Here is a 25,548-nt window from a genome sequence, read left to right on the forward strand (position 1 = left end):
TGTCCCTTCGCCCATCACAGGCCAGCTCAGGCATCTGACCCCTTCCAGGGCTCTCTCCACGCCACCGCATGGAACAGAGGTGTTTGAGACCCTCCTCTGGCCAGTGGCCTGAGAGAAGGAAGAAGTTGCTGCAGATCCATCCAGGCAGTCCCAGGAGCCGACCCGCCGCGGCACTGCGCGGTCCAGTCCGCAGTCCGCAGATCCCAGGCGCTTGCTGCTCTCTGGCGGCCAGAGCCAGGAGCCCGGGGACCCGGAGATCGCGCCTTCTACGCTCCGCGCACCCAAGGGCACCAGCGAGTGACCCAGAGGCTGGGGAAAGGGCGGGAGGAAGGGGGACGCAGCTGAAGGAAAAGGGAGAGGGGGCCCGGGAGGGGAGCGGGAAGGAGCGCGGAGCGGACCGCGAAGGGAGAGGGCGGCCGTGGGCACCCGCGGCGAGGCAAGGGTGGCTGCCGTGGGACCGGAGTGCGCTCCAGTGCCGCGGCCCCTCCATACCTCGGAACGCCCGCTTGCCGGCGCGCAGAGCCCCTTCTCCCAGCCAGGGTGGCGCCCCCTCCCTCGGCGCTGGTCGCCCCCTCCTCCTTCCCGGCGCTGCCCCTCCTCCGTCCCGCCCCCCGCGCCCAGTTGAGAGCGCCGCAGTGGCCGCTGCCTGCACCGCCCGGTCCCGAGCCGCCGCTTTGCCCGCTCGCCCGGGCACACTCAGAGAGCGGCGCGCGTCGCCGGCCCCAGCTCTTCGGGCCGACTCCACGGCCGGCCTCCGGGAGCCCCTGCAGCCGCCCCGGCCAGCCGCGCTCGGCTCGCGGGCAGCCGCGCTCCGCGTCATAGGAACTTGAGCAGGACCCCGACGGGACCAGCGCGCAGGGCTGTCCCCGGAGCTCCGCGGCTATGCCCAGTGCCCCTCTCCCTGCCAGTGGCTCGTCCAGCGCCCGGGCCCGGCCCCCGACGGCCGCGCTTTGAGATGACTTTCCGAGACCTCCTAAGCGTCAGTTTCGAGGGACCCCGCCCGGACTGCAGCGCCGGGGGCTCCAGCGCGGGCGGCGGCGGGGGCGGCCCGGGCGGCCCGGCCGCCTCGGAGGGCCCGGCGGTGGGCGGCGTGCCGGGGGCCGCGGGCGGCGGCGGCGGCGTGGTGGGCGCGGGCAGCGGCGAGGAGAACCGGAGCTCCGCCGGGGAGCCGGGGGGCGCGGGCACTGGCGGCGAAGTGAATGGCACGGCGGCCGTCGAGGGGCTGGTGGTGAGCGCGCAGGGCGTGGGCGTGGGCGTCTTCCTGGCCGCCTTCATCCTAACGGCCGTGGCGGGCAACTTGCTTGTCATCCTCTCGGTGGCCTGCAACCGCCACCTGCAGACGGTCACCAACTATTTCATTGTGAACCTGGCCGTAGCCGACCTGCTGCTGAGCGCCACGGTGCTGCCGTTCTCGGCCACCATGGAGGTTCTAGGCTTCTGGGCCTTCGGCCGGGCCTTCTGTGACGTGTGGGCCGCCGTGGACGTGCTGTGCTGCACGGCCTCCATCCTCAGCCTCTGCACCATCTCGGTGGACCGGTACGTGGGCGTGCGCCACTCGCTAAAGTACCCTGCCATCATGACGGAGCGCAAGGCGGCCGCCATCCTGGCGCTGCTCTGGGCCGTAGCCCTCGTGGTGTCCGTCGGGCCGCTGCTGGGCTGGAAGGAGCCGGTGCCCCCTGACGAACGCTTCTGCGGCATCACAGAGGAGGCGGGCTATGCCGTCTTCTCCTCCGTGTGCTCTTTCTACCTGCCCATGGCCGTCATCGTGGTCATGTACTGCCGCGTGTACGTCGTGGCGCGAAGCACCACGCGCAGCCTCGAGGCGGGCGTCAAGCGCGAGCGGGGCAAGGCCTCCGAGGTGGTGCTGCGCATCCACTGTCGCGGAGCCAGCCTGGGCGCAGACGGGGCACACGGGATGCGCAGCGCCAAGGGCCACACCTTCCGCAGCTCACTGTCCGTGCGCCTGCTCAAGTTCTCGCGCGAGAAGAAGGCGGCCAAGACGCTGGCCATCGTCGTGGGTGTCTTCGTGCTCTGCTGGTTCCCCTTCTTCTTCGTCCTGCCCCTCGGTGAGTGACCCCTCTCCCACCAGCCCCGTCCCTTCCTTCCTGACCTTGTGGCTGTGCCTTCCTGGCACGCGGGCTTGGATGGCCCTCCCAGGTGGAGGGTGACTCTCCACCTGAACATAGAAGGTTGACTTAGTGACCTCCCTGGCCTCTTAGGCAGGTGTGCGTGCGCCACTTCGCGCGGGACAGACCAGGGGTTCTCCATGCTTGCGGGATTTGTTTTACAGGCTTCTAACTTTTCTGTCCTTCCTCCTTTTCATTACCATTACGAGCCCCAGGCTTGTTTTAGGCTCCTGACCCTTCTAAATATAAAATGTCTGGAAATCTGTGTGCCCATGGTATGTGGTCAGCAGTGTATGTGCTGTCTACATAGTACCCCGTCCTGAGCCCCTAGATATAAACGCCAACCCCCAGAGGTCGGTGCAGAGAGTGGGTGGGCCTCCATTCGTTCTTGGCCTGCAAGCCCCGGCCTGTGAACATGCACATCGGCAGACATCAGGGGCCCGGCCAGCTTTCTCCCAGCACTCATTCAGTTTGGAAGCCACCCCAACTCGGAGACCCTCCCCAGTCGGTATCTGTAAATGCCCTGGGCTCTCAGTTCTGAAATCTCCTCTTGGAGGTGGGGGACTCTGTGGCGACAAGAAGGAAAGGGATGGGGCAAATTATCAAATGGACAGTTAATACTGTTCCTCGTCGTTTCTTAAATTTACCGAGTCCTCTAGCTCTTCTGGTGAACTCTTCTATTTCTTTTACAAGCATCCCCGCAGTGCTGGGAGGGGGGCAGCTGTTCTCAGGGGCTTCCTCCCACCCCTTGAGGCCCCTCCTGGATGCCTTGGGGCTGGGTCAGCACAGGGAGGTGAAGGGGGACAGCATCTCTAGGGACGCATTTGCCCTGAGTCACTTCACCCACGGCTGCAACCTTAGCAGGGCCGAGCTGGGTCCTCCCCTGCCTTTCCCAGGCCTCGCTGCTTCTACACTCTGCGGCTGAGTCAGAAAAGAGACAATAGCCTCCCTCCTGCGCCCCTGCAGGCCCTCTCCACGCGGCAGCCAGAGTGACCTTTATACATTATAAATTCGAGTGTCACTCTCTGCGAAAACCCCTCAATGCTTTCCCCCTGCCCTGGGAGCAAAGTCCAGACTCTCCTCCATGGCCTGTGAGAGGGTCACCTTCAAATTTGTTATGGTCTAAACCAAAATGAGACACCGTGAATATTTATGCTGGGACCACAGGCACAAACCAGGACAGTGGGGCAAACCTGACATGTGGTCCCCTTCCTGTAAGGAGGGCCCTAAGTGACCTGTAAGGCCCTGAGTGACCTGTAAGGAGGCCTCCTCCCCTCTGGCCTCATGGCCTTGCTGCCCTCCCCGTTGCTCACTGCTCGGGCCCTTCTGAGCCTCTTCTGGTCCCTTGTCCACCCCAAGCTCAGGCCCTTGCCCTCGCTCTCCCCTCTCTCTGGCCAGCTCCCCCCCCCCCATCCCCCACTAGCTAACTCCCCATCCTTTAGGTCTCGGTTTAAACGTCCCCTCTCCAGAGAGGCCTTCCCTTCTGCCTCAGTCTCAGTGTGTCTTTCCCTGCTTTTTCTCCCCCGGGGGACAGGCTCTCTTCCTTTACTGGCTCCTTATCTGTAATGTGGTGTCCTTATCAAATGTGGGTGTCACTTGGTTTGGTGTCTGATTTCCCCCACCAGCCAGGAAGCTCTGCTAGGGCAAGGCTGTGTTGTCCCAGAATCCACAGTGCCTGGCATATGAGGAGCAATAGAACACAGCAGGAGGACCCCAGGCTCTGGCACCAGATAGCCTAGGTTCGAATCCCACCTCCACCCCTTACTAGCTGTGTAACTGCCAGCAAATTCCTGACCCTCCCTGTGCCTCTGTTTCCTCATCTATAAAATGGGGATGGCGGTGATGATAATCATGCCCACCCGTAGGGCTGTCATGAGACTGCAGGGAGGCATTATATGTGACTATAACTGTGGCCCGTGGTGAGTGCCGTGTGAGCTCTTGCTTATATAGTAGATGCTCAACAGGAGGTAAGGAATGAATAGATCACGGGCTTGAAAATCGTTCAGCTGGAGGCTGCTGCGGGGGCCAGCGGAGAGATGGAGGGGGTAGGGGACAGCCAATAGGCTGGCAGGAGGAAGTCAGCGTGCCCCCCTTTAGAAGCCCACCCACCCAGGATTTAGAATCCCCAAGCCCACCACCCAGGCTCCTTTCCCCACCAACCATCCCCTGCCGTGGCCTGGCCCAGCTGTGCCCAGTCCCAGGTGCCCTCATGGCCACCCCCCTCCCCCGCCCCCTGGTTCACCCTGGTCCCCTGTGGGGAATGATCAACCTCTGTGTAGAATGCCACCTCCCTGTGTGGTCTTTCAACTTCTTTTAAGATTTCTAGTTACAGAATAATGCACAGATAAGGAGAAAATAATATAACAAGTGCCATGGACCCTAATTCCCCATGTTAAACAGATGTTAACATTTTGCCACATTCGCCTCAGGTCCCTTCCTCTTTTCAGTAGAACACAGCCGAAACTAAGCTGCCTCCTCCTGTGCTTCCTCCTTTTCTCCCTCCCTCCCCGGAGGAGAATCTGGTGTTTGTCACTCCCATTCATATGTTTATACTCTTACCACAAACATCTGTATCCATAATAATATATAGTACTGTTTTATGTGTCTTTAGGATTGATATAAATGGCACCATGCTGTGCATATCAGTCTTCAATTTGCCTTTTGCCTCCAGCGTTTTGGGTTGAGATTGCCCCATGCCGGTTCATTCTAGCAACAGTATCATGTTCTATTTGAGAGGCTCATGGGGAGCATTGATGCGGTCTCCTGCTGGACGTTCGATTTTTCTAATTTTTCACTGTTACAGTCGAGACTGCGAAAGGCTGCTGTTGTACTGAGGTCCAGAGCACATGCCCTCCTCTTCCAGGAAGTCATCCCTAACTTCCCATGGCCTTTGCCCCTTGCTGGCACACACTGCTCTTTCTCAATCCCTGCATCTCTGCTGCTCCTCCTCATACCTGGCCTGGGGACCAGGGGGTGCCCTTGCCTCCTCCTTCCTGGCAGTCTGTGCTGTGCCCAGCCTCCCAGGGCACCTCATCAAGCCCCGGAACAGAGCCCAAGGCCACTGGTGGAGCTGAATTGAGTGAAATCTGGCAATAATGAGTAAGCAGGACAGAGGCCAAGCAGGGAAACAATATTCTGATCTGACGTGATGTGGTGTGGAGGCCAGGACAGCAAAGAGAACAGGAGGGCAGAGCCTGCAATGGGGGCAGGAGGGGCCTGAGGGCTGTGCAGAATGGAAGAGAGCCAAGAGATCCTGACACCTCACAGCCCTTGGCCCAGGCCTAGGAGGAGGGAGGTTCCTTTGAAGGAACAAGGAACATTCTAAGCGGCAACTTTTTGGGTGAATGTGGAATCCAAGGGGCCGGCATATCATGGTAGGAGGTGCCTGTATGTGGTGGGGGGTGGAGGCCATTGGACCTTAGATAAGAGGGCCAAGGATGGCGCTGTTGCAGAAGCAGGAGCGTGGGGTTCAGTCTCTCAGAAAGAAGATGGAGGAACAAAGAGAAGAGAGGGGCTGGGGATGGAGCCTTGGGACCACCCACTTTGAAAGAAGCAGAGGAGGCAGAGAAGTGGGCAAGCAAGAGGAGTGGCACCTCCCTCCTCCCAGCCCTGGTCCCCACGCCAGCTGTGAGGAGCATCAACGGTGGAGGGATTGAGAAAGAGCTGTGTGTGCCAGCAAGGGCCATAGGCCATGGAAATGAAGGCACCCAGTAGGGCCACAACTTGCAGGTTGTGGAGCAGACCCGGCTGCCCCTCACCCACACCTCTGTACACAAAGCCGGGTGGAAGAAGCAGCCTCAGACGCTGCAGGGACACAGCCAGTGAGCAACTCCAACAGCCCAGAGGGCATCTAGAGCCTTAGGAAGGGGGCCCAGGACCCCAGAGGGACTTTGGCACAGGGGGCTGGGGACTGCCTTCTATAAACTTGAAATGCTGTGGGTCAGGCCAGAGTGGCAGCAGAGAGAGACATAGATGGGGTGTCCTGAACCGTGAGACCTCTGGGGGCCCAGGTCGCTGGCCAGGAGAGACTAGGACACGGATGCCACCCACTTAAAACCTTTAGGGGCCCAGAGAGAGGCTGTGGATCATCCGCACACCTCCGGCTGCCCCCTTTCTCCTTGAGGAGCAACTGCAGGGCCTGTGGCAGGCAGGCAGAGGGCCAGCTCAATGAACCCAAGATGTCACGTGTCCGACCCAGCGATTCCTGGTAGCAAGGCCAGGGAGGTCAGCGCCGACTCCTCCAGGGCACCCGGGGAGTCACATGTGGACACAGGAAGTGCCATTTGCCCCCGTGAGAAGGCGCCCACCTGCCTGACGTTTTTCTGTGCTGATGCCCCGCTGAGCCGCCTGCTCCGTGCAGAGTGACCGTGCATCCTGGTTTGCCCAGGACGGGCCCAGTTTATGCCTGTTGACCAGCGTGGTTGCTAGGAGTGCTTCCTTTACTCTCAGAGGTGTTCCAGTCTGGATGATAGAGTATATGGTCACCAATCCTTGGTGCCTTTGGAGGAGGGGCTCTTGGCAGCCCTGCCCATGACAGATACGTGCCGTACCCCGTGTTCTCACCCCCACAAGCTGGCACCGTTCCGGGTGCCTTGGAAAATCACAAGACATTATGTAAAGGTCCCTCCCTACAGGGGTCCTTTAGCCCCATGTCTAGAGGAGTCCAAACTTGCAGAGTGCGTATGGGAGGGGCCGTAGTTAGGGCCTGCTGCCTGAAGCCTTTTGTGGAGAACCCCTGAGCAAGGGGACACTGCACAGGGTGGACCCAGCTGGAAATCGCCTGATTAAAACTCTGCCCCCCGACACTTAGTACAAGAGTCCCCTCACCCCCAGAGGTCTTGGCTGGCCATTTGGTGTAGAAATGCCAGTCTCCCTCCCTGTGGGCAAGATGGGGAGAGAAGGACTGGAGAAACCCTGCCCCAGGCAGCGCGCATCTGCAGGAGAGCTCCCTTCCTCTCCCAGGCGCCTCCAAGGCCACTTCTCTCGTTGATGTTCTCATGGCAGCAGCACCTCACTGCGTCTGGCTTTGGCAGACCTGGCAAGTGCCCCCCCGAGCCGTGCCCAGAGATCAACCTGTCCACTGAGACCTACACACACATACACACACACACAAGACAGCCCCACCCCTGTCATTCCTAACGACTACAGGCAGACCCCTGACTCCTGGCCTGCACTCCTCGTTCTCTTTTGTTGGGCAGTCACCAAGCCTCTGTGGCCTCCAAGTCGGCCTCCAAATGTGTCAGTAACACAAAGCAACGACAGAGGCTCAGAGACCACAGGCCCCTCCCAAGTACACCTCAAGGTGGGCAAGCTGTCCAGAGGTTCTGATATCGGAAGTCCCAGGACAGTCCAGCCAGCGTCCCAGGCCCCCACCTCCAGCCATCTGTGAGCCATACCTGGGCCTCCTTCTCATACTTTTAGCCTAGTGACATTGCTCTGTGACATTGCTGCCTCCCTGCTCCCCACACACTGTGCACATACCTTTATCACAATGCACTGTAATCATCAGTATTCCTACACTTACTGTAAAGTGTGGGGGTAGAGGAAACTGTACATATGTAGCCATGGAAGAGTGGAGGTGTTTGTGGGTGCCCTGTGGTTTGGGAGACCTGGAACGGAGAGTCTGTGAGAGGAGGGGTCACAAGATGAGGCAAGACTTTTATCCATCGATAGGAAAATGGATAAATAAATCATAGTGTATTCATCGACTGGAATACTATACAGCTAGGAAAAATAACAAACTTGATGCCCACAACGTGGATGAATTTCATGGACATTATGCTGGGCAAAATAAGCCAAATCTGAAATTAAAAGCATCCATAGCATATGATTCTGTGCATGTAAAGTTCAAAAACAGGCAAAAATAATCAATGATGAAAAAATCAGGATGGTGGGTATGTCTGTGTGTCTGTGTATGTGTGTAGTGGGTGGTATGGCCTGGAAGAGAGTGCAAAAAAACCTTCCACAGGGCTGGAATGTCCTATATCTTGATCTCGGCAGTGACTACATTGGCGTATGACATATAAAGTCATCAATCTGTACTCTTGAGGTGTACGTACTTTATGAACTTGACTGTCAGTGTCTTACACATTAGTGAGAGAGAAAGAGAGAGAGAGAGAGAAGGCAAGAGGAGGCAGGAGGAGGCCGTGAGCCACGCTGAGGCAGTGGTGTCCAGGTGAGAAGGCACATTGGGCAAGTGGGTGTGACCAGTAAGTTCAGCATGTGCATCTAAGTGTTGGCCTAGGGCCGAAGGCCTCATCTGCACAGGCTCCCTGAGGTCGTGCAGGGGCCCAAAGATGCGGGGGAAGAAGTGCGAGGTGCTTTGTGGCAGGTCCTCAGTAATGGCATCGCTGTGCCTTGGCCCAGAAGCCTGAAGAAGAGGCTGACATTACGTCTCCTCTCTGTCTTTGTGGCACCTGGCACGTAGCCCAGAAGATGTGTGTAGAGGGAGGAAGCAGTGGAGCCCTGGCCGCTTCACGTCCTGCCGCCAGGGTCTGGGTGGCAAAGCACAGACCTCTGTCTTGTGTGTGTGCTAAGAACCCTTAACATAAGATCTACCCTCTTAACAAATTTTCAAGTATCCAATACAACATTGTTAACTGTAGGCACAATGTTGTACGGCAGATCTCTAGAACTTACTCGTCTTGCTTAACTGAAACTTCATGCCTGTTGATTAGCAAGTCCACATTTCCCCCTCCCCCAGCCCCTGGGACCACCATTGCACTCTTTGATCCTGTGAATTTGACTATTTTAGACACCTCAAATAAGTGGAATCACGCAGTCTTTCTGAGACTGGCTTATTTCACTTAGCATAATGGCCTTCTATTTAAAGCCAACTGTCCTTGCTAGTGATGGGTTGGGGGTGGCCTAACCTAAAAGAGCCCATTTATGTGGTCTAAAAAATGTTTTAAATAAAACAATGCACATTTATTGAGTGATTACTATAAATAAGCAATGAGCTAGGTTTTGGTTTTGGGTTTGGGTTTTCTTTTCATTTTTTTTAATGGAAAGTTTCAAGCACGTATGTAAGTAGACAGAACAGTATGGTGATCCCCAGGTACCCGTGACCCAGCTTCAATAAGCATCAACCCAAGGCTAATCTTGCTTCATCCCAACCCCCACCCACTTTCCCACTAACTGTGGATTATTTTGAGGAAAATCCCAGATACCATTATCAGTTCATCTGTAAATTCTTCAATATGTATTTCTAGAAGATAAGAGCTTTTTTGAAAAAATAACCACAATCCAGGCCAGCCCCAGTGGCCTGTTAGTTAAGTTTGGTATGTTCCATGTCGGCGGTCTGGGTTCAGTTCCCAGGCATGGATCTACACCACTCATCTATCAGTGGCCATGCTGTGGTGGCAGCTCACATACAAAAAGAGGAAGGTTTTCAGCGTATGTTAGCTCAGGGCAAATCTTCCTCAGCAAAAAAATTAAAAATAACCACAATCCATTATAACACGTAAAAATAATTGTTTAATATCATTGAATATCTACTTAATGTTCAAATGTTGCCTGTTTCCTCATAAATTTTTAGTTAGTTTGTTTGAATCAGGATCCAAAAATAGTATATACAATGCATGTCATTGATTTGCCTCCTGGGTTTCTTTAATCGATAAGATTCCCCTTTGTCCTAAGGAGTAGCCCACAGTCTGGAGTTTGCATCTGCATAGTGCCCTTTTGTGTATCCCTCTGTTCCCTGCACTTCCTGTAAACTGGCTTGATCAGATTCAGCTTCAGCGTTTTGGGCAAGAATTCTTCTCTTTTGTGATGTTAAGATTGATCAGGAGTTCAGGTGTGGTCGGCCTGATCTTCCATTGTAAAGTGTCTCATCAGCCTCTCCCCTGCTGGTTTTAGCAGCCATTGTCCATGGCCTGGACCCATAATATAACTGGGACTTAAAGTGGTGATATCTGAATTCTGTCATTCCTTCTGCATTTATTGGCTAGAGTTCTGAAAAGAATTCGCCACCAGCTGTTTGGTTACTTGAAATAGCTGCTTGGTCTGCACAGGAGAAGCAGGAGAGCTGCTCAATGCTCCCCTTTCTCAGAAGAGTCGGTTCTCTAGCAGTCTTTGCAAAGAGAACCAATAGGTTTTTTAGTACCACGATAAAGTGATTTTTAAATCTTCACGCATTAAAGACATCGCTGTTTGGGGTTGGCCAGCGGGCGACCTTTCAAGTGGTTCCTGAGACCTTTGGCACCGTCCAGAGTCTTGAGCACTTCCTGCTTTCTAGTCTGATGAGATGTTCCAGGCTCAGCTTGTGCTTTTTTTTGGCCCTGGACCTGGAAGCAGCCATTTTTCAAAAGAGCCCTGTCCTCTTTTAGTGGAAAATGATCCTATCAAGACCACAAACTGAGCTCTCGGCTATTCATTGATACTGAGTTGGTCACTGATTCACTGAATAAAGCTAGGGAAAAAATTTTGTTTGTTTGTGAAAGAAATATATACCACTGATGGGGATGGACTTTTGACCTTGAGCACAGATCCCTCCTGCCCGGAGAGTCTTATCTTCTGCCCAACTCCTGCTGCTATGTTTGTCCTAAACATTTGATGCACTGTTGATCACTCCGCCTCATTCATTAAAGACTTGGGTATTGGGGCCACATGCTTTCTCTCCCACTGTCATCCCTACCCTGGTCATTGGGGTAACTCCCATGCTGACACCCTGGCCTAGAGATTAGTGATGTCCCCCTCCTCTCTTCCTCCCAGGGCCATCCCCTGCCCATGTGTCTACCTCGATCTACTTCCTCTCAAATCCTCAGTGAATCTCCACCGCCTGAGTCCATCTGTTCATTGGCTTCCATTACACCTGCTCATTGGCCCCAACCTTGACCAAGCCTTCACCTCCCTGCCCCTCACCTTGTCCTCCAGTCAGTTAGGCATCCCTTCCCTGGCCAGCTCGTCCCATGATCCATCACTTCACGCTCTCTTGCCATCTTTAACTCCCTCACCTCCACCTAGTTCTTTGAGCCCCAAACTCTGAATCAGGCCATTCCTCTGTGTGGTACACAGTGGTGTACTGATGAATGTTTAACAAGTGCCTCTGGGATGAGGGCTGATTTGTGTGTCTGCCCATTACCACGGTGTACGTATTCCCACCATGGTCCATTTCGAGCTACCGAAGAGACATCAACAGGCTTGCAAAATCCTGAAAATTTAACAGTCAGCTCTTGTGAGCCAGTGCAAACCGGAGTCTAGCCGAGCACTCGCTAAAGAAAAGTCACCCTTCCATAGTCAGGCCTCCTCCCCAGGGCAGCCCTCAGGGTGTCCCTGGTCAGTTCTGAATCTCTCTCCACCCCCTTTCCTTCCTAAGGGATCTCACTCTGTGGGTTCCTGCTCAGCCCTCCCCTCTCCTCTGCCCACACACGGCGTGCAGATGTGTCCACAGCTTCTCTCGAAGATGATTCGCCCTCAGCCCTGTGGCCCCTTCACCCTCATCCCCTCCCCTGCCTTCTCACTGTAATCTTTCCTCCTTTTCACCTTCTTGCAAGAATACCCCTTGCTATTTACTTCTTTTAAAAAATATTCTGATATTAATCTTAATCCTAAATACCAGAGTTGGGATTGGAACCCAAGAGTTCTGGCTCCAGAGTCCTTGTTACTTCCTCCCTGGGTCAGAGGTCAGGCTGGGGCCACGGTAAAGGGTCAGTTGGCAGCCATGTTTTACGCTGTCAATCTCACCAAATGCCTCAGCCCCCACACACATCCCCCAGGCTCGGTTCCATGCTTCTTTCTGCCCCAGATCCTGGCCTCGAGGGGGTCCTGAGCATTGCCATGGGACACAACCACTTCCTGTGTGGGCTGAGCCTCTCACAGACCCTGGCAGACCCCCAGAGGCCTGAGCCCTGCCCCAACCTGCTCCATGAGCTAACTGCCTGCCACAAAGGTCCCCTGTCACAGCTGAAGGATTTGCCTGCCCTCGCTTCGGCGGTGGTGACCCGGCAAAACAGGGTCCTGGGCCCCTCAGAGCGGCATGGTGCCTGGCAGGCGGTGCCCAGGCAGCTCCCTGCTGGAACTCCCGGATGGCAGCCACTGCTGGGGACCTTCTCTCGTCTGCACAGCACTGATCTGCTCAGACCCAGGAGCCGTTTGTCACTGCAGCCCCAGAGCAGAGGCTCAGCTCAGATCCAGGTCCAGTTCAGCTGAGCACAAGGGCCATTTGGCAGGGACTTCAGCCTCAGAACTTTGGGTGTGGCCACTCGAAGGCCACAGATCAGGGAATAAGTGAGTTAAGAAGTGACAACAAAGAGCAGAAAGAAGAGGGAGAAAGAGGGGAGGCTGAAAGAGAGCAAAGGGAGGAGAGGAAGAGGAGTTGAAGGGAAATGAGTGGGGCCCGGTATAGGACCCAGGCAGGTCTGTCACTCATCTCTCTACCTTGGGCCCCACCAGGCAGCCTCTGTGGCTCTAGGAGCTGCCCCTGCCCCCCAGCCCCACAGCCGCAGAAGGGTGTCCAGGGCCAGACCAGTGGTTCTCTGTCAGCCCCACAGAGCTCAAGGGACTTGAGACAAACCTGGGGGCACAGAAGGACTTCTCATCTGTTCCTGGCCCATCTTGAGCCAGAAAACCCGCCAGTTCCCTCTCACCATGGAATTTGGCAGTGCAAGGAATTCAAGAGATTTGGCTTAGCACAGCAGGCCCCACAGTGCCCTCAACTTACCCCTCCATATCTTTATAATCCATCTGAGACCTGGACCCTATCCAAGCCACCTCTTCCTTACAGCCTTCCATGATTGTTTCTGCTTCAAAATGGCCTTGTCTCTTACCCCTCTCCATTTTCCCTTCTCTGTTCCAGTTATCCTAACTTCTTGGTTGTCCTTCAACTTTCAAGAGTTCCCTGCTGCCTCAGGGCCTTTGCATGTGCCCTTTCCTCTGTCTAGAATTCTCTTTCCTCAGAGCTGCATGGCTCACTCCCCCACGGGGTCTTCAGGTCTCAGCTCACCTGTGCCTTATTAGAGAGGCTTGTCTGATCCTTTAGAATATAGCAGAGAGGCCTGCTGTGGGCAGAGGTCCCAGCCTCTCTAGGAGAGGGAGCTTTTGAGCTCCAGAGTCTGAGCCACTGAGTGAGCAGCTGAGAGAACTGTGAGAGAAGAAAGGAGTCTGGGGCTGAGAATTCCCTTTCTCCTAGCCCTGCTGGCAGGAAGAGACCTGAATATCTAGGAGGATGTGGTATTTTTAACTCCTCTAAATCTTTCTGGCCAGAGGGAATGGCCGCCTGTGGTTAGAAAAGTCACTGATGATGGAGCGGGTGGGAAGGGGGATATTTCCTGCCTGATATTTCATGGTCAGCTGCAAGTTATAAGCAAGGCTGGCTGTGACTTCTGATGTTCTGCCAAGAACAAGTTCCCTTCTGGTGATGCCAAAGGAGGCGGTTGATCACACAGTCCGCCCCTTGGCTTCTGAGCTGTCACTCCTTGGCGAGGCTTGGCCAGAGTGGCCAGCTCCAGCCTTAACTGGCATCTCAGTGGCAATTCCTGGGCCTGGCTGTTGCTGTTCCTTAGGAGAGGGGCCTGGCCTGTGATAATCCAGGCTGCAAATCCCCCCCCCCAACTTCACAGGCTGCCTCCATTTCCCCAACAATGTGTAGGCCAGGCTGGCCCAGCCAACATTCCAGAGAGTGGGCCTACCTGGTGACACAAGAGAGGCCCTGCCTCTTCTGACCAATGGCACCTCTGGATATTAGCTCAGACTCCAGACAGAGGTGCCCCAACATAGGGAATGGGGGAAGGCAGGTGGGAGCAAGCTTGATGGAGACTCACGTGAGCAAAAGTCAAGAAGCAGAGAGCAGCAGGCAAGAGTTGTGTCCGTGGCCATCCCCCACCTGCATCCCTACCGCCTCTCCATTTCTAGGCCGGTAGACGCGTCCACTGCCCCACTCCAAGCTGCCTGTTGAGTGGGGGAAACGGACACGGATGTGCACACTCATGCCCTGCCTTTCCCAGCAGGGGGCAGAAGAGTTGAGACAGCAGCCAAGGGATAATCCCTGATCAGAGATTAGGGACCAAGCAAAAGAGCATGAAGACACGCCCACAGAAAGAGTGTCTTGGGCCGGGTTCCTAGACAGGGGTTCTTATGCATGTGATGGACTGAGGGAAAGGGAGGGAGCCAAGGGGAAGTAGGATGGGGTAGGAAAGAGCTAACCCCAGCATGTGGTCCTGCCTGGAGCCCTGGAGCCAGAGCAGCAGCACAGGATCGCGCCACCTTGAGGTGAGGGGCCTGGCCTTTTCCATCCCCATATCAGTCTGTCACTAGCTATGAGCTGCCCGCTGGGTGGGGAGGTGTCTTCTCCCAGTTGCAGCAGGTCCCATTGGCTGAGGGAATTTCTCCAGAGAAAGGGCAACTAGGAGTCATTAGTAGGCAACTGGGCGATGGGGCCACCTGGACGGGGCACCAACACCATTGCCTTCAGACCTTAAAGGTGACTTTTGAGTAAAGCCTTGAAGGAGGGGAAGGAAATGGCCAGGCGGCTCTCTAGGGCTCCTCCCAGGGGGATGGGGTCTGTTTGACGCTCTCTCCTGAGACAAGGCTCCAGCAAACAGGCAGCAGCCCAGCCCTTCTGACTGTTCTGGATGGACATACATGCACAGGAGCCAACCCTGACGTGACAGGCCCCACAGGGCACCCTGGAGGCCACAGAGAAGGCCAACAAACGCCACCTAGCCTGGTGGTGGCAGAATTAAGAGGTGCTCAAGGCGCACACACTCCAGAAACCACTGTTACCTCCCCAGACTCCCCCCAACGCGCCTCCCAGCCCCGCCACTGGGAAGTCGAGTTAATCACAGAAACACTCCCAGAGAAGGTGGTTCCAGGCCTGAGGCTGGAGAAGGGGGAGACCAGTATGGGGAGAGGAGGGAGGTTGTGCAGAAGGCCAGAGGTGGGGATGGGCACGCTGCCCATGGGGCAGCTGCCGGAAGGAATACAGCGAGTGTTTGAGGCTCCTGACCCCCAGCACCCCCGGAAGACCAGGGCAAGTTCTATTTCTATCTTTACGTGATGTTGCAGGAAGACCAAGCGCTTTTGGGCTAGACCAACTCAAGTTCAAATCCTGACCCTGCCACCTGCCCTCCAGAGATAACTAGAATCCTTCTGCACAGTGGGATGCCAGTGCCATGAGAATTAAATAAGTACAACATACAAGACCCCGCCTGGACCCAGGGGGCACTGATCACTCGGAAGGCATTAGCTCCCATTTCCTTCCTGCTCACTTCAGAGGCCATCTACCCAAACACCATTATTCATTCATTCAACAAATATTTTATGGCCCCTGCTCCGGGTCAGGCACTTGTCTTAGAGGCTGGGATGAAAAGAACAATTGATCCCATCCCTGCCGTCAAGGAATCTAGAGCCTAGGACAGTAGATAGAGCAGTAACAAATTTTATTAAAATGCAGGCATGCATGAAAAGCCACTGACCCCAGGCTTGGGGGGTGGACGCCTGGCACGAGGCCGCAGGGGTGGGTGGGAGGAAGCATAAAGCATTGTGGGACCATAGGGCCAGGGCTGAGCAGAAAGGCAGAGGAGCCCAGCCCATGAGCAGACCTGCTGTAGCTTCCTGTGGCCGAACTTGGAGGGAGACAGGATGAAGACAGCGCTGGGTCCTAGAAAGCCTTGCATGCAACAGAAGACAGTGTGGGCTTACTCCTGAGAACCAACGGAAGCTACTCACAGTGTTCAGAGGGGAAAGGAGAGAAACCAGTTTTTCAGAAAAAGCCTCCAGCAGTTATGTGCAGATTGGAGAGGACAGGGGACCACTGGGGGCTGTCAGAGCCATGTAAACGAAATGAGATGCCACACGAAGCAAAGGCTTCAGGAAGGAGGAGAAGGGGGGACCCAGTAGAGAGAAAGTCAAATGCACTGGATGTGGTGACCAGTTGGACATGTAGGGTAGAGAAGAGGGACTCATTCAGCAAACTCAGCAAGAGTTGAGCACCTACTGTATGCTCAGTGTGCTCATGAGGTCTTCTGGACGATGGGAGGGCAGCACCAAGCAAAACAGCCACAAGTCCTGCCCCATGGACTTCCGCTGCAGGGAGAAAGATGACGGACACAACGGAGAGTAACTCAGATCGAATGGGAGAAGGTGCTAAGTGCCACAGAGGACAGTAGGGCCAGTTGAGGGGGCTGGGGAGCGCCGGGTCAGGGGACATTGCAATTGTAAATGGGAGGTCAGAGAGACCTCACTGCCAAGGTGAGGTCATGAGCCATGTGGCTATCTAGGGGAAGATTCTGGGGAAGAGCAAGGGCAAAGGCCCAGGGTGGGAGTGTGTCTGGCATGTCCAAGAAGCAACAAGGAGGGCAGTATGGCTGGAACCAAGTCGGGGTGTAGGAGAAGAGGCTGTGAGAGGGGTTTGGGGGCCACATGTGAGCCGTGTAGGTCAGGCTCTTGCCAGAGGGAGAAGGGCAGCTCTGGGAGGGTTTTGAACCTGAGGAGTGATGTAATTGTTTATATTTTTAAAGAACCACTCTAGCTGCTGGGTTGAGGATGGATGGCAGAGGGCAAGGGTGCAAGCAAGAGACAGTGGGGAGGTGCTCACTTACTCAAGAGGAGAGATGATGGTGTCTCAGACAGGGTGGAGGGCAGTGGTGAGTTCCGACCTCATCACCTTCCTCTCTGCCCTCGGTCACTCCATTCCATCCACACCAGCCTCGTCATTGTTCTGTACACGTACCAGGGCCACCTCAGGGCCTTTGTACTTGCTGTTCCCTCAGCCTGGAATGCTTTTCCCCTAGATGTCCACATGCCTCATTCAGCTCTTTACTCAAACGTCACATTCTCAGCAGGCCTTCCCTGGCCACCTTATCCAAAATTTATACAACCACCCCCAGCACCTGCACGCATGCACACAGACACACACCTCCCATCTTCCTTCTCTGCTTTACTTTTTCTTCTTAGCATGTTTTATTATCTGATATGTTTGCATTTTCCTTGTTGATCCTATGTATTGCCAGTCTCGGCCAGTGAAATGTTACTTTCATGAGGGCAGGATAAGTGTGAGATGTGAGTCGGCACCCACGTGGAGATGTCTGGGAGGCAGTGGGATCTATGAGTCTGGAATTTGGGAGAGCAGTCTGAGCTGGAGATAGAATTGTGGGCCCTATCAGCCTAAGACAGTATTTAAAATCATGCACCTGGATGAAACTGCCAGGAGAAAGCAAAGAGAAGAGATTACAAGACTCTTCTCAAAGGGCACTCCTACATTTAGCATGGGGACGTGAGGGAGAAGCAGCAAAGGAAACTGACACAGAGTAGAAAATCCAGGAGCGGCGCCATGGGAGCCACAGCGAGATGAGACAAGAGCAGCATCCGCAGGTTGGGGGCCTGGGTGGGGTGGAGCAGAGCAATGGAGTGAAGAGCGAAAAGCAGATGCGAAGAGGAGACCGCAGGTGTGGACGGAAAGGGTGGGAGGAATGAGGGCGCAGCTGTGACAGAGGCAAGCTCCCCCGTGACTGGCAGATCGAGAGCTCCAGAACAGAAGCAGGGACGCTAACCTCGGGTGGTAAGAAAGGTCTTACCAAGGAGGAAGGCAGGTGGGGAAGGTCTGAGCGAAAGCCCAGCTTCTTTGGCTTCTGTTTTCTCTGTGAAACAGAAAGCGAGATCAGCTGCTCTGGAGAAGGCGAAGGGGCGGCCACAAGGCTTGGAGAGGAGTAAAGGCTCACGGGAGCCGGTGCCAGAGCAGGGGAGAGTGGGCTGAGGATAGGCAGTGCGATTGCTGGAAACCCAGGACACCCAGCTGAGGTGGGAGCCCAGGGAGTAGGCAAATGGCTCCAGAGTTAGGATCTGTCTGGATAAGTACAACCCAAGTCCAGAAGGACGCGGACGTGGGAGGATTGAGAAGAGAACAGCTCAGGTGTGAGCGAGTAGGAGTTTCAGCTGAGCAGAGAGGACAGGAGAAATCCAAGGGGCTGGCAGAAGGTCAAAGCACAGATGAGAGAGAGAGAGAGGGAACAGGAAGCTGCAGTCAGCAATGGAAAATGAGTTTTAAGTGAAAAAATGAGAGGCTCAGGTTTATGTTTTAAAAGGATGCCCCCAGTTGCTGTGTGGGGAGCAGGGTGCAGGGGCACAGGGAGCAGGGAGCCCACTTAGAAGGCACCGCAGGTAGATGATGGTGGGAGCTGGGAGCTGGGGTGGTAACAGGGGGTGGTGCACAGTGGGGGGATTCCGGGACCAATAAGGATTAGTGATGGATAGGATGCAGAGTATCATAGAAAGAGAGGGGTCAGGATGTAGTAAGCACCTACGATGTGCCATACGTGATGTGGGGAGCTTACCACTTAAGGATAAGACAGTTACCTGCAATGTTCTTGACACTTAGAAGGGAGTAGATGTGCTGGAGGGGAGGACGGAGTACAACTAACTGCTGGGTCGGGAGGGGGTGGTATAAGGAAGGCTTCCAGGAGGAGGTGCCACTGGAGCTGGCACTACCTGGTGGAGAGAGGAAGGGCGCTCTAGGATGAGCATGCGCAAAAGTTCAGAGGCAAGATGGGGAGCCTGCTGCGGCCAGAGAGCAGCGAGAAGTCAGTGTGGCCACTTAGCTGATGCACTTGATGAGAGAAGTAAGACTACAGAGAGAAGCAGGAGCCACAAGAGAAAGGAGAGCGAGAGGGTGATGCTGGGGCCTGGGTGGAGAGGTGGGAGGGCATCCCACGACGGCCTCTGTTTCCACTGACATCTGCCAAGCTGAGTTAGCACCACTGGGCTTCATCCCCACAAGAAAGGCTGTGAATGATGGTGAGGAGTGAGAGAGGGAGCCAGCTTGAGGCAGAGAAGCGAGCTGCCAGGTACTGAGACAGTGGCCTTGTCTCAGAGCCCCCACCTGCCCATTGAGGCTTTCCTGTAGCTGGGCTACTGGGGGGCTGGCAAAGGCGTGTGCCAGGCAGCTGGAGAGGGATGAGAATGCAAGACAGGGGAGGCAACTAGTCAACCTGAGTAGCCATCACTCAGCGTGGCTGGGGGAGGAAAAAGCTGGGAGTGGCTGAGAAGGGACTTGTTCACTGATGCCCCTACAGCAGGAAGCATTGCAGAACAATGCCCGTGAGCCAAGTGCCCACTGTCAGGGGTCTCAGGGCAGTTACCCATCTCATCTGTGGCATGCAAAGGGGAGGGAAATGCCCACAACCCCCTGTGACCCCAGAGATCCTTGCAAGAGGCTGTGGGCTGGTGAGAGAGTGCTGAGGGCGGCAGGAAGAGGGAGGCAGGGTGCGGGGAGGCGTCAGGGGTAGACTGCAGTGCTCTGGGCAGAGGTGGGTGTGAGCTCAGAACTGCCATCTGCGAGAGGAACAAAGTAGCTGCTGCCTGTGGAAGCTGCAGCCCAAGGCACAGACATCTGTATTTTCCAGGCAAGATGTCCACACCCAGTGGGCAGAGAGGAGATGAAACAAGGCTGTGGCAGATGCTGTCAGTTCCCCGTCCATCTCCCCTGCACATGGGTCACCTTCCATCCGAGCACCTGCCTGCATCTCTTTGCCCAGAGGCTTTCTCTGACCACCAGGATCCTCACCGTCCGCCCAGGCAGTAGGCAGGATGTTAGGAAAATTAACACCCGAGGGAGCAGCCCAACCAATGACTGTTGGGAACAGGTGTATGGATGCCCACCTCCCTCACCCCACTGGGGGGATAACTGAGGTTCCTGTTCTCCAGTCTCCCAGAGCTCCCAGTAGGATACGCCCCAGCTGCCCACAGTGGTGACTAACTTGATAACTCACCTTTTATTGGCTTCCTTCTCTTCCCTGTTTCTTTTTCCCACTCCACTTCTGGTGTTTCGTTTACCGCCCAAATTAACAACTCGAATTTGAATTCGTGTCTCCAGGCCTGCTTCCAGGAGAGCCAAAGTAAGACAGAACCTCATCAGGACACAGTAGGAAAAGCTTGGGGCTGAAAGGCTGAGTTTGAATCCGAGCTCCTTTGTATGTAAGGAGTTCTCAGCTCGCAGCGGGCTTCTGCACAGGTCGGTTGAGCATAAATTAGAGTATTAATATTTACAACAAGGCCCAGGCCACACTACGATATGCCGTGGCGCCCACCCATCTGAATCAAAACCACGCTGATAACAATGCCCTTTGGCCAGCTTCAGGCTCGCTGCTGAAAGCATAGTCCACTGATTTGTCATCCTGGGCTAAATATAAAAGAATTGTGGCCTGAGTCAGAAAGTTATTTTCAGCACTCTGTCTTACTGTGCAGCCACTGAGGGATGCTGCTCCGAGGGCCACCTTCCTGGAGGCTGAGGTCAACCCTGGTGGCCCCCACATTCCAGGGACAACTGCCCTTGGAGTTGTCTCCTTGACACACCCTGACACACCACATCCTCTCACAAAAGCCACAGAAATAGGGAGGGGGGAGTGAATAGACACCAGTACTTGTTAAGAGCCTACTAAGTGCTGGGCCCTGCAATTTATGAATCTTCACAAAATCCCTTCCAGGGAAATATTATTGCCCATATTTCAAGGAAAGGAAATTGAGACTTAGATGGCCAAAACACTTGCTCAGGGCTGCATGACCAGGGTTTGAAGGGCCTGTTCCCTGCGATGCTCTGTGACCTCCTCTTTCTCCACAGTGTCTCTTAGCACCAGGAACTCTCTAGATGGTGGGAGGTTGGTGATAAGCAAGGGCCCCCAGGTCAGAAAGGGGGGCATGGCGCCCCCTCCGTAGGGGACCTTGCTCTTAGTTCTTTTGAGGCAAGGGGAAGAGAGAGCAGGTCCCATGATTTGTCAAGGACCCTACCCCTGGCTCACTCAGCCTGTCACCTGCAGCTTCTGCCCAGGATGGGACGTCCCTGCCATCTACCCCTTGCCCCTGCTACTGCTGAGGATGAGTGAGGATGACAGAGTGAGCTCTGCTTCCTGGATCTTTGCATTTTGTCAGGTGCCTTTTGGAAACATGACTCCTTCGGTCTGTGGGAGGGATGCCAGGGGAGAGGTTTGTGGGGAGGAGGGTCTTCCTGGAACAGCTCAGACCCCAGCGCCCCCACCCCTCCTGCTTGGCACTCTGCCCCGTCAAATCTATCCCAGAAGCTTCCCTGACCACCTCCATTGAGACAGCCCCACTGTCCTGCATTCGACAGCCCATGGGCATTGTGCTTATTGAGGCTTAATTCTAGGCTCGCTCTCTCACCTGCTTAAAAACGTCCACGGCTCCTAACTACCCACAAAGTGAAAGTTGAACTTCCCAGCGTTTAAGGCCCTTCACCATTTGTCCCAAATGAAGTTTTCTGAGCGAATCCTACAGGTCATTCCCAGGCCCCAGATCTTCTTGCCCACCTGTCCCCACCTGCCCCTTCCACTCCTAACACCCTCTGCCTCTCCTCATCCTGGCTGGCTCCTGTGAGACCCCTGGAAGCCCCCTATCTGACACTCACATCCTAAGCACCACCATCACCCCACCTGCGTTCCCATGATATTTTATCCACATTGCTACCAAGGGCGCAAGGCCATGTTTGATGTGAGCCCAGCCCAGGGCCAGGCATGGGGCAAGCCTTGGGCACATTTAATTCAGAGGTTCTTAACGCTTTAGGTGCTAGGGACTGTCTAGGCATCTGGAGAAGCCTGTGGGGCCCTTCTCAGAGTCACATTTTCAAATGCACACGAAGGATTCAGATGAAACCAATTTCACTGACAACCTTGTCAAAATATTTTTACGTGAAATTTGTGATGTGGTAATAAATACGCTCCTACAATAAGGCAGTAAATAAGATCTAGTGGTGCGTTCTAATGACTGTCATTCCCAAATAGGGAGGAGCATAGAGAATATTTCAGAATATCGGCAACAACTGAATGTGACAGGAAAATATCTAAAGACCTGTTCACATTAGGCTGAACCATATGAAACTGCCGACATGGCACCAGTTTTGAGCTACTAAAAGGGCGATTTCATATGGTCTCATCTAACCCTACTCCAGTCCGCCGCTTACACTCATCATTAAGGGAAATGCTCAATTTCAGGTAGATGTGAGTGGAACTGAAGATGATTATTTTTCCTCAGCCAAGTTCATGGATCCTCGAATTGTATCAGGGACCCCTTTGGGGAGAGAGACTTTGAGAGCCCCTAGTTGATGGCTCAGCCAGGGTCCCTGGAGGGTGGGGAGGGTCGCCCCTTTGGGCCCAGGGGCTGCCTGCGCCCCCCTCTGCTGGAGCCTCTAACCGGCGTCAGTCTCTGCTCCCCACAGGCTCCCTGTTCCCGCACCTGAAGCCCTCCGAGGGCGTCTTCAAGGTTATCTTCTGGCTCGGCTACTTCAACAGCTGCGTGAACCCGCTCATCTACCCCTGCTCCAGCCGCGAGTTCAAGCGCGCCTTCCTCCGCCTCCTGCGCTGCCAGTGCCATCGTCGCCGGCGCCGCCGCCCCCTCTGGCGCGTCTACGGCCACCACTGGCGGGCCTCGACCGGCGGGCTGGGCCCCGACTGCGCCCCCGGCCCTGGCGCCGCGCCCCCCGGGGCACCGCTGGCCCTCACCGCGCCCTCGGCCCCCGGCTCTCCGGGCACGTCCGAGGCGCAGGCTCCGGTCGCCGGCCGTCGAAAGCCGCCTTGCGCCTTCCACGAGTGGAGGCTGCTCGGGCCGTTCCGGAGACCCACCACCCAGCTGCGAGCCAAGGTCTCCAGCCTGTCGCACAAGATCCGCGCCGGGAGCGCGCAGCGCGCAGAGGCCGCGTGCGCCCTGCGTTCGGAGGTGGAAGCCGTGTCCCTAGGCGTCCCCCACGACGTGGCCGAGGGCGCCACCTGCCAGGCCTACGAATTGGCCGACTGCAGCAACCTCCGAGAGACTGATATTTAAGGACCCCCACCGTCCCTGAGCTAGGCTGGGGAGCGCGCTGGGGGAGGGGAAGAGGTGGGGGTGGGGGGGGGGGGACATGGAGAGGGAGGCTGGCTTTGTTCAAGAGGCCGCGCGGATCAGGGCCTGGGAAATGGATCAGGGCGGCTGCACTGTGGCATCCCTGAGGAACTGAGGAGGGGCTGGGGCCCCCGAAGGGTGGAAAGATATGAGCTGCTCCTGCACACAGGTGTCCCAAGCTCCTTTCCGAGGAAGGGGCTGCGGGCTCCGCAGGGCCATTTGCTCCCAAACCCTGTTTGAGAAACACTGCCCCATCCATGCCTTGATCGCTGGATAGACGAATCCAAGTATGGACAGGCGCCTGCCCCTCCTCTTGGGGAGGAGAGAGCACAGAGGCCCTGCCTGGCTGCCCCAGTGCTTCCCCAGGGGAAAAGTCAGTGGGGCCAGGGCTTCTCAATGGACACAATTTCTCCCTACTGCCGACTGGAGGAACCCGTGGACCTGCCACCGCCACCCACAAGCTTTGGTGGCAGATTGGATGACTGTCCTACCAGGCTGTTGTATTTACCCATGGGCCCACTCTCCCTACCAAGCCCCTCTGCGCACACCCCTGGACCTGCCTCCATCACCTCCCCCAAGGGCCTTACTGTTTACACTCTGTACATAGCTCGTGTGCCTGTGCCCATCACTTCTCGCTGGGATCCAGAGCCATCAAATGGGGAGAGCTTTATGTGTCATTTTGAGACATATTTATTGGTAAGAGTACTTTATTTTGTCCAAACTGTGCAAACTGTCCCTCTTTAGCTTATAACCCATAAAGAACTACTTTGGTTTTTTTCTAAAATCTTTCAAGTACTAAAGGCCCACAACAGGATAGATTGGGTCTGTGTTCACCTTTCTAGTTTCAACTTAATTGTCTCTTTAACTGATAGCTGCTGTCCTTTGAGACTTCTAGCATGATCAAAGGACTCAGGGGTTTTGTTGGGTTTTAAAATTCACATGATTAGTTTTGGGAACCAACCATAATCATAAGCACAAATTTTCACTTTGTCAGTCTCCCCAGATCTATTTGTGATGCTCTGAGGGCCTCAGTGAGGAAGGTGGCCATCAGTTAAATGGGTGAAACATTACATGAAAGAATATACAAGTCCAAGTAGACAAGTGTACATGGTGAGTGAGAGAACACCTACCTAGGACCTGTGCTTGTTAGCTTTGAATAAAATGTCCAACGCTTATGGTAGTCCCAAGAGATTGCAGGTAGTTCAGTCTTTAGCTAGATAATATCAGTGGCATGTATCCAAGCCTGACAGTGATGACTATGGGCCACTGGACCCTTGGAAGGAGAGCTGGTTAGACAATACCCTGGGGTGTCTGGAGTGGGATTGTTCTAAAACTGGAAGAGCCAGCTGTTGGGCCCAACATGGACCAGTATTTTGAGCCAAAAGTCTCCATCGTGTACTGGGAGGTCATCTGAGAGGTCACCAGAATTTCAGACTGCTCCCCCCAGTTTTACAAGGTCAAAAGGCAGTCAGTGTCTGGGCTCAGGAGCAGACATTCCACACCGTGGGTCTAGGCTTTTCAGGTTTCAGCAGGTTCTAGATTTTCAGGCCTGGCAGTCCCCTGAGGCACAGGAAGGGCAGTTCAAGGCAGGTGCGGAGAGCATGCTGCACACATCAAAGAGGGCCCTGCTTTTCAGCCCTAAAGCTGGGGGCATTGGGGGACAGCCCCCACAGTCTTCTCCCAGAGGTGGGGGCTGTCCATCAAATCAGGGGTCAGCGAGGGCGCAGACCCCAGTGTCAGAGGATTGAACACTGGGCTCCCAGGCAGGGATTCAGTGACAGGGGAGGGTCTCCGAGCAGGGTGAACACTGGTTCCCATGAGCCAGAGCATTGAGCCCACAGGAGGTCAACAGGGGGGGCAAGGGAGCGGGGTGGGAGGGAGCCTTCACCACGAGGATCTAGAGGGGCCTCCCTGCCCTGGATAACCCGCTGGGAGTGGAGGCCGGCAGGGCTGGCAGCTGGCCCAGTACCTTCTCTGTGCACAATGATCGATCAGCAAAACATGTCTAGTATCAAGCCCCTCTTGGGCACACCAGCCTTCTGCATATAACTGCCTCCTCCTGTGCCCCCCCACACCGGGGACCAAGGCTTCAGGAGATGGGGGAGGGCTGCAGAGCCCCCGAGGGGCCATGCCACAGCACAGGCATCTAGGGACTTGTTCTCATCGCCCATAAAGTGCGGAGCTGCTGACCTTGGTCTCAGGACATGGCAAAGGGTCACAAAGTGGCCAAGAGGAATGGAGGGAGTAGCAACAGCCCTTCTGGAGGAGGGAGCCTCTGGCTAGAGATTTTGGGACATCAAAATAAGCACGTTCACTACACCGCTTCCTAGGTCCTCAGGTTCCACAGCCCCCTGGCCTGGCCCACATATCTGATTAGAGAGACTGCCCCGGAGAGATGTGTGATAAATGGGGCCATTGTCTCCAGGAGGCCCCTAGGAAATGTCAAGATGAGTGGGGGAGTTGGGAGGGCTCTCAGGACCCACTACAGTGGGCGTAGGAGTTCCTTTCCACAATCCTCAAGGGACAGGGTGAGGCCTGAAGGAGTTTGTGAGTGGGAAGGGGATGGTCCTGTGAGATATGACAGGGACAGAGCAAGCCTCCAAGG

At 55.3% G+C, this 25,548-nt stretch overlaps 1 protein-coding gene across 1 annotated transcript; it reads left to right on the forward strand.

Annotated features, from left to right (window-relative positions):
- The first annotated feature begins 950 nt into the window (after positions 1-950).
- ADRA1D (adrenoceptor alpha 1D) lies at positions 951-24,130 on the forward strand. Its single transcript, XM_023626161.2, has 2 exons — positions 951-2,066; positions 22,285-24,130. The coding sequence occupies exons 1-2, from the start codon at positions 956-958 to the stop codon at positions 22,884-22,886; spliced, it is 1,713 nt and encodes a 570-aa protein (XP_023481929.1). The 5' UTR covers positions 951-955; the 3' UTR covers positions 22,887-24,130.
- Positions 24,131-25,548: the final 1,418 nt, after the last annotated feature.

This window comes from Equus caballus, chromosome 22 (genome assembly GCF_041296265.1).
Source record: "Equus caballus isolate H_3958 breed thoroughbred chromosome 22, TB-T2T, whole genome shotgun sequence".
In the NCBI taxonomy this organism is placed as follows: Eukaryota; Metazoa; Chordata; class Mammalia; order Perissodactyla; family Equidae; genus Equus; species Equus caballus.

What these genes read in the sequence shown, in the direction of transcription:
- ADRA1D (XM_023626161.2), top strand. Translation starts at nt 956, where the DNA reads ATGACTTTCCGAGACCTCCTAAGCGTCAGTTTCGAGGGACCCCGCCCG. An exon ending in CTTCTTCGTCCTGCCCCTCG is followed by an intron (nt 2,067 to 22,284) that starts GTGAGTGACCCC and finishes TGCTCCCCACAG; the next exon opens with GCTCCCTGTTCCCGCACCTG.